At 50.6% G+C, this 11,123-nt stretch overlaps 3 protein-coding genes across 3 annotated transcripts; 1 reads left to right on the top strand and 2 right to left on the bottom strand.

Annotated features, from left to right (window-relative positions):
* Positions 1 to 85: 85 nt before the first annotated feature.
* On the bottom strand, positions 86 to 2,132 carry SCP_1003480 (Karyogamy protein; the record flags this gene model as incomplete). Its single annotated transcript, XM_027762213.1, has 5 exons — positions 86 to 843; positions 935 to 1,243; positions 1,304 to 1,415; positions 1,474 to 1,819; positions 1,894 to 2,132. The coding sequence occupies 5 exons, from the start codon at positions 2,130 to 2,132 to the stop codon at positions 86 to 88; spliced, it is 1,764 nt and encodes a 587-aa protein (XP_027618014.1).
* A 660-nt stretch (positions 2,133 to 2,792) lies between these two features.
* On the top strand, positions 2,793 to 5,447 carry SCP_1003470 (Uncharacterized NOC2 family protein; the record flags this gene model as incomplete). Its single annotated transcript, XM_027762212.1, has 12 exons — positions 2,793 to 2,992; positions 3,046 to 3,112; positions 3,164 to 3,248; positions 3,308 to 3,522; positions 3,577 to 3,682; positions 3,732 to 3,822; positions 3,872 to 4,058; positions 4,117 to 4,230; positions 4,287 to 4,475; positions 4,529 to 4,698; positions 4,760 to 5,354; positions 5,412 to 5,447. 12 exons carry the CDS (start codon positions 2,793 to 2,795, stop codon positions 5,445 to 5,447), a joined length of 2,055 nt encoding a protein of 684 aa, XP_027618013.1.
* Positions 5,448 to 5,982: 535 nt separating this feature from the next.
* SCP_1003460 (hypothetical protein) lies at positions 5,983 to 6,352 on the bottom strand (the record flags this gene model as incomplete). The annotated part of the gene is made up of 2 exons (XM_027762211.1): positions 5,983 to 6,114; positions 6,167 to 6,352. The coding sequence occupies 2 exons, from the start codon at positions 6,350 to 6,352 to the stop codon at positions 5,983 to 5,985; spliced, it is 318 nt and encodes a 105-aa protein (XP_027618012.1).
* Between the last annotated feature and the right edge of the window lie 4,771 nt (positions 6,353 to 11,123).

Genomic DNA, 11,123 nt, shown 5'->3' with positions numbered 1-11,123 from the left:
TGTACTATATACCACGTCCACCAGTATATCATGCATATATAATATACTTGAACAGAGTGCGGAAAGCGTCCTGATCGATGAGATTTCAATACGCACCGTCAAAGCCATCTCCGCCCCATTGGCCCATGCCCATACTCATGCCCATGTTAGAGTTCATGCCCGGGTTCATACCCATGTTCACTGCCATCCCCATGTTTCCCATTCCGTTCATACCCATCATGCCTTCTCCCATTCCACCATCCCACATCCCTCCCACAGTATCAACGAACTGTCCGTCGCCGTTCCCCATCCACCCCATTCCGGCACCCATGCCATTAACCATGCCCATTGCCCCTGGCACCTGCTGCATCTGACCTCCCTCGAAGCCAGAGAAACCGCCACCGCCTTGCGCGAAGCCCATCGCCTGTTGATTCACCGGCATGCCCAGGCCCATGGTGTTCATCCCCTGCATATTCCCCATGTTCATCCCACCCATGCCATTCATGCCGTTCATGCCGTTCATGCCATTCATGCCATTCATGCCGTTCATGCCATTCATGCCGTTCATGCCATTCATGCCGTTCATGCCGACCATGTTGACATTCATACCCATGTCAGGCCACATCATACCCATGTCCGCCGCTCCTGCGAGTGTGTTCATGCCCATCAAGGGTTGGCCCATCATCCTGTTGGAACTGTTGAACCCGCTGCGATTCCCGGAGCCCGTATTACTGCCCATCGGCACCGCCACGGACATGCCCATAGCCATCGGAGTTGCGCTGGGTGCTGCGCCAGCGCCCATGCCCATACTTGGATTCGCAGGCCCACCACGTACCGGCGACTTAGGCCGCAGCGCGTCGATTTCTGTTAAGACGTATTAGTACTCGCATCACGTCCAATCAGGAAATTGTCAACGGCGTGCTGGCCCCGAGGATATTTTCTTTTTTAGACAAACCTGGTGTCATGGGCACAACGGCCTTGCCTCCGTTTGCGAGCTCCTTGATACGGGCTTCCCATGTCTCCCTGTCCCACTTAACTGCGGTCTCCTGAGGGTCCACGGAGACCTCGACCTCCATTTTGTGTGCTATTCGCTCTTCTTCGCCTTCTGCAAGAGCGGTCACCCAACCCCGACGTGTCGTCCGCGCACGCCCAAATATTTCCAGCCTCCGTAAGCCGAGGCAAAAGTTCTCGATCAGCGTGTACATCTCTGGAGGTTTGAGTGTTGGGTCGGAGGCATCGCCTTCCCAAATCATAACATCGGTGTCTAGATCGTGCGTGCACAGATGGTTAATTTTCACATTCTGATGATTCCGATCGTGCTTACCGACGTTGCAGTGCACGAACCAGCTGTCCGTTGAGCGCCGAACCGTGCCACGAATACCCATGAGACAGTGCTGTTTTGTCCGCGTGAGTAACGAAGTAGTGGGTGGATCTGTCTACATGCAGAGATATCGAAAATCAGATGATGGATCTGTGTGTGAAGAGGGCACTCACTCCCGGCCCCCGGTTACTCGTGTTATTAGTCTTGACCCAGACGATATCCTCGCATCGCCTGAAGCCCCATTTCGCCATCACCTCTCTACCACGCTCTAGTCCCTCACCAGCGCCGCTACCGACCCACATCAACACGAAGGAAGGGTCGGCGGCCAGCGCCGGAATTGGAAGTTCTTGGAGGTCGTCCCATGTGAAGGACGAAGAGAACGGCGGATCTATGAGAATAGCATCGAATTTCGAAGGATGGAGAGACGACAGCTCGGAGAATGATAAATAGGTCGGAGGAAGTGTGTGTGCGGCGACTGAGGCTTTCTTTAGGGCGAGAAGTCTCTGCTGCTTCGGATATCTATAATAATGGACAACATTGTACGTCAGACTCTGCAACTTTGCGAGCGCTATAAATATGGTACGATGACGAACTCTTCGAAGCGATGTTCGGGGTGGGCGCCAAGCACCCAGTTCTGAGGCCACTCCCCTCCGTCCACGTATCTCTGCGAATAGTCATTTCTGATAGTCTCCTCTTCTGGCACGTAATTCGGGTATCGCGCAACTCGCGCACGCTTGGCTGGTGGCAAATCTGGCCTATTCGGCCTCGGTTTCGTAGGTAGTGTTGGAGAAGAAGTTGGTGAGGGTGCAGGAGAACGAGGTGGAGACGGCATTAATGGATGATTTACCAAACCAACAGGTGGTGAAGCCAGTGACCTGAGTTGCCGGCGATGGTGTTTCTGCGCTGCACGAATGCGAGACACCAATGCAGAATGAGCGGCCAACAACGCGTTGGCCGAAGCGACGCAGTCGTGTGCACTCATATCCACTCACACCTCTCCTAACAAGATTGTGTTGCACGAACGTACGGTTTCAAGTTCAGTGAATGGGTTCGACCTGTAAAGTCGGGATGCGAGTGAAACCGTGGATCCTTGTTACGCGAGATGACTCCAGGTTGTGACAGGATAGAGATGGCTTCACGCCGTGAACCCCAAGTATGCTCGTCTTCGAGTGGCAGAAGGTGAAGTTGTTCCGTGTGAGTCGCCGCCGCCGTACTTAGAGCTACATGCAAACTCCGTCGTGTAAGCCTGTAATTCCTATATACAGCAAATAAAGGGGTCAGTAATTGAAAGTTCCAGTCAGCAGATATGTCGGGCGACAGACTAGCGGAGTGGACGCTACAGTCAAGCGCCCAGAGTCGATCATATATGCATCATGTGATCTTCGGTGGAACAACTTTTGAGTGAGATTTATCGCCCCTCTGCACGACTGGTGTCGCGTGTTCAAGCCCCAACTTCCGCCATTATTACTCACCAGATTTGACTTGCTTGGACATGGGGAAGAAAACCGCCAAGTCAACGCGGAAGTTTGCAGCGAGTGGGCAACTGAAGAAAACCATCCAGGCGCGCCGAAAGTATCGTGATGTTCGCAAGAAGGCGGAGAAACGGAGGAGTGTTAAGGGCAACCAAAAGAATGATCCAGAGGACGTTGAAGACGAAGATTCTGAAGAGGAACTCGAGGAGAAATCTAACAAGTATGTGATTCTGTTTATCATCGTTGCATCGAGTCTGACTGAGGGCGTGCAAGGTTCAAGGGAATGTCAGTTGATGACTTCCTCGGCGGGGGTTTCATGGGCGGTGGTGACGGCGATGGGGTGCGTTGCTCTCTTAATAGTCCTTAGCCTTTGTGCTTGAACTGCACGCAGGAAATCGCGGAAGGATCTGACGAGGACGACAATGAAGACGCAGATTCAGACAACCAGTCCTTCGCCTCCGTGGACGATCTGGAGGGTGCGTGCGCCGCAGGACTAACAATCGCCGAGAAAACTAACTCGGTACGTACAATACAGACGGAGAAGCTCATCTAGTAGAGTTATCAAAACTCGCGGAGAACGATCCAGAGTTCTACAAGTATCTCCAAGAGAACGACCGTGAACTACTCGAGTTCAACCCTGACGGCGTGGACGTTGACGAACTTGAAGATGAGGACAAGGGTATGGAGGAGGACAAAGTGCCAGTGCTCACCAAACAAATATTGCGAAAATGGCAGAAGGCTCTGCTCGAGGTACGAGTACCGTGGGATTCACAAGAGATAGCGCTGCTCACCACTTATTATCAGCAACGGTCTCTCCGAGCTTTGCGAAAATTACTGATAGCGTTTCGTTCCGCCGTGCACATGAATGAGGAGGATCAGGTACTAGTATGGGGCATTGACAGTTCTTCTGGTATGCTTTCCCTCCTTCGTGTAGCAATTTACCAACCTTGGTTTACCAGTATACAATAAGCTAGTGACAACAGCGCTCAAATACACACCCGTAGTCCTGGAGCATCACTGTCCTTACAAGACTCTCGCGAGCGGAAAGTTGTGCGTTCAAGCTTTTCGATATTTTCTAAAAACTAATTCGTCTTCGAAGCAAAGCACCTATACAGACGCAAAAGTGGAAGACCTTGCAGAAACTCATACTTTCCTACTTTCATAATGTGATGCACTTACTCTCACAACTTACTGAAAATGACATGCTGCGGCTCGCGGTGTCAGAGAGTGCGAAATTAGTCCCTTACATTACTAGCAGCCGAAAAGCTGTGAAAGTACATCTCAAGGTGCGGAACCGTGAAACCCTCACCTCTCTGTTGTGAAAATTCACCACTGCATCGTCAGACCTGCCTGGATCTTTGGTCTACTGCAGAGGACAGCGTCCGGATAGCTGCATTTGTCGCCGTGCGAAAGCTTGCGTTAGCGACAGACGAGTCTATCATGGACATGGTGCTTAAGGTGAGCTTGTGCCATATTAATTGCTATATATCTTGCGTCTAACTTTTTGTCTCCAGAATACCTATCTCATTCTCGTGCGCTCGTGCAAATCCACAAGTGCCCATACGCTGCCGTCCATCAATCTCATGAAGAACTCGGCTTCAGAGATCTACTGCATAGACCATGCGACAGCGTATCAACACGCTTTTGGGTATATACGCCAGCTTGCTATCCATCTACGAAATAGCATGAAAGTGAAGAGCAAGGTACGTATGTTGCCAAAACGTCCCGCATTCATTGTGAGCATGAGGGTTCCTAGGATGCCTACAAGCAAGTGTATAATTGGCAATATGTGCACTGCCTTGATTTCTGGGCGATGGTCTTAGCAAGATCTTGTGACAACCAAGTACTGGTTGAAAGACGCGGAGAAGAAAGTGAACTCAAGGCACTGATCTACCCTCTTGTACAAGTGTCTCTTGGAGCTATCAAGTACGTCGTGGTCACACCATTCAGACGACCTCGTTGACCGTCATGTCCCTCGTTTTGGCAGACTCATCCGCAATGCCCGATCATATCCCTTCCACTTCCACTTGATCCGATCACTACTTCACCTGACCCGCCACACCCAAACATACGTCCCACTCGCGCCGTATCTCCTTCCCATCCTCACCTCCACCCTCTGCGGGTCCTCAAAGCCCAAAGCGTCCACATTGCGACCGTTTGACTTCGATACCAATATCCGCGCTCCACAGCAATATCTGAAGACTCGCGTGTATAACGAGGGACTCTCGGAGGAGTGCGTTTATCTCCTGGCGGAATACCTGGCAAGCGAACCGGTGCAGGGAAGCATCGCCTTTCCTGAGGTCACCGTTCCGCTCGTGATCATGCTCAAGAAAACCATTAAGACCGCGAAGTTGTCCTCGTGGAAGGCTAAAGAGGCCGGCCTGGCGAAGGGTCTCGTGGAGCGCATCGAAGAGAGTGCGAAGTGGGTGGAGCAGAAGCGGAATGGCGTGTCGTTCGCTCCGGGACGCATGGGCGAGGTGGAAGCCTGGGAACACGACGTCAAGGTTGAGGACTCGCCTTTGGCCAAGTATGTAAAAGTGCAGAGAAAAGCCCGAGAGAAGCGGCGGAAGTTGGTCGAAAAGGTACGTTGCTCAATTTCATCACGGGACTCATTGTTCATACGGACTTCCGTGCTGTAGGCTAGGGAGGGTGAGGACGAGATATTGGAAGATTGAAATTCTCCGCCATGCATAGCATACATCCTGGTGCGCTTACTCATAGTCACCTTCTCCCTGCTTCGTCCTCATGCACACGGTCTGACCGCATGTGTCTCGTATAGTCGCCGGGGAATCTTTGGAACTTCCAACGGTTCCGCTTATCGCATGCATCGATGTCGTCGGTTCGTCGACATGCCAAAGGGTTTCTCTCGCGTTCGCGAGTGCTTCTCCCGCGAAGCTTGAACTTTGCGAATGAACGAGAAGAATCCTGACAATTACATGCGTACCATTCCGGATCCTTAGTTCCCACCACCAGAGAAGAGACTGGAAATTCTGCGCTCATATTTGACCGTTCTCACACTGCACAAATCACGTACAGACATGCGTGAAATACGAGAGAACGTGGACGTTCGTTACAGATCAAGTTCGAGTCTTGCAGTGTGCTGATCTGCCTAGAAACACCGGAAGTGCACTATCAGCATATCATTTTCCAACGATGGTCCACGTCCATGTGACAACTTGCCTTGACAAGTCGCAGCTACTGCCATGAGCATTACCAGATGTTGAAGAATATCTTCCACCACGGACGGCGAATTCCCTTCGCGCTCTTGTCGAACGCTTCAAGCAGTCGAGTGTAATGATGAGGCATCGACGCAGGCTGCAGCATCTTCTCGCTCAACGAAAACTGCGCGGACATCAGGCAAATTGCTTCACGCGCATGTCTGCCAAAATCTCACCCTCTTCTGATACACATTATCTTGCAACTCACGCGCTGCCTCCACCGCCTGAGGGGTCAGATTAGGATGATCTGACAGCGACTGAAGGAATGTCTTCAGCTGAATATTCGGGCGAAATGGGTCGCCAGGCCATGCTGCAGCAATGCGGTGCAATTGCTGGCCATATTTTGTGGTGTTGCGTATCATCGAGGATTAGTATTGCGGAGTTTGAAATTGGAAGTTGTAGTCATGACGTCCAAATTGGGAAACAATTTTTCTCAGAGACTCGGCGACGGTTGCTCGACTTCCTCCTTGTTGTGTCATATCGCGGCCCTTAATTCATGCTTATTTACACCGCTCAGCTGTACATTGAGAATAACATCATGCGAGGCTACGTCGACTGAATGGTGTGCCAACGGAATCGGCAACAAGCTCAATGCAAGTGCGAAATTTTTCCAAGCCTCAGGGCGATGACGAGCAATTGCAATGGATCGCATGGATTGCTCCCACTAGGAGAAAATCGTGAAGCAAAGCGCTCCAAATTGTTTGCAAATCTATGGCCTAGCAGACGTAATGTCCGCATTCTCTGTTTGGCAGTCGTCCGAGAATCGGTCTCACAGTGGGCGACTGCCCGCTCTGCAGAATCTGCATGCGCATGCATGATTGGCAATTCTGATGTAAGTCAGCTTCAAGTAGTCCAACCCCAGGTCTCAGCAACTATGTTTTCTCCTTCCGAGAAAAAGGTTGTACATTCCTGGACAAAGAATCCTTGTGATACCGAGGGACACTGCGCGTGCGGGAGCCATTGATCTGTTGCTCATATAGCTTGGCATAGTTTCAACTCTCACAGCAAGAATCATATCGTTAGGCCCATGGTCAAAAAGTTATGCACAGGCGGCCTTTGGGCGGTGAAGAAAAAAGATCCTGATAGGTGGGACCTTACCCTTCGCATCTCGCCGGGATGCAGGGACATGGCGGACGCAAGCGGCAGATTTCGCAGTCCGCACTGTGAACGGTTCTCAATTGGAGGGGCCTATCGATATGATTCTTGCTGCAATCATTTGCTCCTCATGCAGAGACATGATTACTCCTCAAAAGGAGAAACTCTCATGACAAATGATGCTCTGGTTCGGTGGTGTTTGAAACGGAAGACACACGCGACTCCGCCATCCATCGTAGGAGTCTGATTTGTTTTCTTGTGAACTCAGGCGAAATATGTACAGCCTGTGAGGGTGAGTGCCTGCCTAGTATCCCATGCATGTCAGTGATCTCGTTCAACTGCATAACCCTGAAAGCACCAGGTAGGACATCCACATCTGTGTTTATGAAAGCAAGTTGACCTTCATGACCTAGGCGAAGCAACCGTCGCGATATTTCCGGACTCTCAACATTAACTGTCAATGTGTCACGCTTTTTTTGATGACGGGCTTCATGTTGGGGCCAACGGGTTCAGAGATCCCGGACTTCCGTGAAGGCGTGGTCGCTACTTCGAGCTTTCAATTTGACTGATGTCGCAATTTCCCAGTCTCTGGAGCATTGGATTGAATTCTAGCTGATCTCGTTCGGATTCACAGTCCACGACAACTATATCAACTCCTGCAACGATCGCTGCATTAGCATTTAAGGGTAATGTTATAGAACTTGTTTCGGGTCTGTCGATCCCATGGTGGCTCTTCAAGTGTACACGTCAGTATTCAACTTGTCTCCCCGGTCTTTATTGCTAGGCGCAATGCGGAGACTTCGGGAAGTTTCCGAAGGAGTTCCGTGCTGTGTGTGATACGCGCGGATATCGATGTGATCTGCGCTCCTCTGGAGTTTGCTTTGAATATTCTCGAGCGGACAGGATTTCTACCGGCGTACGGAAAGCCCACGGGCAAAGTACTCATCTATTGAAACAGACTATGGATTCAATTCTTTAAGGTTCCGTTCATTATCTCACTAGTTTCCGCTGTGTTTGCGTCCGTGTTCTACAGCTGAATGCCGTTGAGAAGATTTCCGCAGTCTATTTAATGTCTGGTGGGGTAGTGAACAGGCGAGAAGATCTCATACTTTTTGCTGGCCTTTGTGTCGGTTAGCCCTTCCGGAAAAACAATGCCAAGTCGTCATCAGTGTACAATTCACATGACGCCAACATCTCCTTCGCATTCTTGTAGTCATCACGGTGCGGACGTACCTCCTATCCTTCTACTAACGTCCATGGAGTGATGTTTCTTATTGACCTCCAGGCAGGAACTTCCGAACCTTCCGGCGTTCTGTGGACGTCACCTTCCCAGCCACCCGTGACAGAGAAGCTCAATGGCTGATTTTCTGCCGCATTAATTTATGGGTAGCAAACAAGATAGGTCAACAGTATCACATTCTGTTTATAGCATTTCATCCGGAAGTGACGGCCAGGCCGCCTATCTTTACTGAAGGTACGTCCTCGCGTTCACACAACGTGCATGCGCCTTCCCATGCAGGAATTTGTTTTATTTCCTCGCTGTGACCCGTGCACCGTGTGTTTTTTTCCCATCAAATACTGATGTCAGAGTTGAGATAGAAGCAATTCATTGAGAATCCGACTGAATGCAGAGAGTACTCCATGAGGCCCGACTGGTTCAGACCGATGTAGATCCTACTTTACTCGTAGACATCCTGTATCGGGGTCGCTCACCTGGTTAGACCGATTCCTCAAAGGTGCGTTGTGCCGCCCGCGGATTCGGGTGTCTTCACTTACGGATTACAGCCGCTTGATAACTCCCGGGGTAAATTGGTCATCCTGGATGTCTTCTCGCCACCTCCACCTAGTGCTCTCGTTTCCAGTATGATCAAAGATGCTGTGTAGGACCAGCTCTTTTGTCGGAGTAAGCAGGCCAATTTGTCACCTTTCATCGTCAACGCGATCGATTTAATGTAAGAGCCACAGTCCCAAGGCACCTGTCAATCATTAGAAACTGGGTGTCTGTGCTTCCTTCGCATCTCCCCCGACAGCGAAACTTCGTATAGTTGACTCACTGCAAATATTCGCATTTCGGACATAAGAGAGCTCCAATGAGATCTTATTCTCACGGATCAGTAAGCAGCGCCGTCGAGAATTACAGCCGAATTCCCTGTGGACTTAATGCGTATCTCATACACCAGACAGGGATTTTATTATGTCCGTGATACTTAAGTCATCTTCCTCACCATCCTCTGGCAGGCTTTACTCTCATAACAGGTAAGTTCTAATACCTTCCCGATCAGCTTCTGTTGATGTCCTTCATTATCAGTATGGGCAAGCACAAAGCGTTAATCCGCCGGTGTGGTGTGTCACCTTGAAGCTCGGTAGAGGCAACGACTCCAGTTCAACAAACTTTGTTTCTGCGAATCAGGCTCTTGCTTTAGATGGAACGCGACAAGATTGCCCCACATTACGAACATGAAATTCCAATTAGCCATTCATTTCACAATCGGACGACACTACTCTATCTCCATTCGATCGAGCATGGTTACTCCCACCCCAGATGCTACCCTAGGTATCCCGGAGAATTCTCACTGGCCAAGATGCCGAGCTGTAGGTTTGCCCTCCTAACTCCGGTCAATGATCTAACCTTCTACCATTAGGGCACGACTTATCGAGCTTAATGCGGTATGCACAGATTCATACCGATGCAATTTACCAGCAACTTGCACAAATTTACCCAATCGTGGCCTCGGAGTGTCCCCGAGCGCACTCCGCGATACTTCACCAGATCGATCCCTTACGTCTTCGCAGAGACATCCTTACGTTACCCGGTCTACACTACTCGGTAGTATCCGACCTCAGTGGTGAGTCGCTGGGAAGAGATCTTATCGTTTAAATCTTCCACTTACCATGAGGTCTTCACGAGACCACAGATTGAGAACTGAAGCATCTTAGGCCTAAAGGGCACTGTGGTGCAAACCCTCATCGATCATCACTGGCACCTTACGGCCTTTCGTTTCTTACAGATGGGCTGTCGGTGTGTCAATCCGTTATCCTGTGTGATGGGCTGGCCCCGGGTTTTCTAACCCTGCACTGCGGAACCATGGAATGCCGACTATGCCGCAAGACCCGTATACGTACAGCGATGGTCGTGTACATCCAGCGGGCGATCGCCACATGTCGAAAGGTGCGCTTTTATATTTTATTTCATCTCCTGTAGCTCAATGTCCCAAATTGCGCTAGATCCTGACACCACCTATTGGGAGCGAAGGCACCAGGAGCACATCACAAATCCCCGAGGTACCGACTGTCGCACAAGCCGAACACCGATGTCGTAACTCTTTGGGCATATTAATATGCTCTTCTCTTTTGGTCTTCTCCTTGTTGCCCTGAATTTGCTTTATGTGCTTAAACGTTGGAATTTCCGGGACCCTGCCATTTCCCAGGCTTGCATATTTGCTGGCTGAGGCGTCAGCAGCTGATCTTTGTTCCGTGATGCAGCCGGGTCTGCAGTCTTGTGAGGGTACTCCGGATCATAATGACCTTCGAACTCTTCTTCCACCTAATGTTCAGGCTGAAGTGCAGTCAGATGTTGACAAGGTAGCCTGCCAAGATATTGACGTCGTGCGCGTCACAATGTTGCAGTGCGGTACGGCATTGCTCATATGCAAGTGGCTCCATACGCGGAACACCAGTGGATGCAGGATGCTGTTCTCGTGAGAGATTTTTCTCTGACGTGATCCTATATAGGTTCTCATTCGTCCCAGGTGCGTGGCTGTGTCTTCCTTACGTTGAGGCGTTCCACACTAATGCAATGCATTATTACATAGGCACTGCTAGTTCCTGGATTCAGGCCACTGTAACACTCCATGCATGAGATGGCGAACTAGCTCGGCGCCTGGTCTGACACAAGTACAGAGAAGTGACTGCCACCAACATGTGCCGTCCCCCTGCTTATCTCCGGTGCATGACGGCGAAGATGCCGCCAATGGCTACTGCACACCACTGTCGGACTGCGCCCGGCCGTGGACAGTGCGAGCAGAAGGAGCTAATAAC

The sequence above is a fragment of the Sparassis crispa genome (assembly GCF_003851025.1).
Source record: "Sparassis crispa DNA, contig_000009F, whole genome shotgun sequence".
Taxonomy (NCBI): Eukaryota; Fungi; Basidiomycota; class Agaricomycetes; order Polyporales; family Sparassidaceae; genus Sparassis; species Sparassis crispa.
The sequence above is the reverse complement of the archived record's forward strand: the minus strand, read 5'-3'. Positions and strand labels throughout refer to the sequence as shown.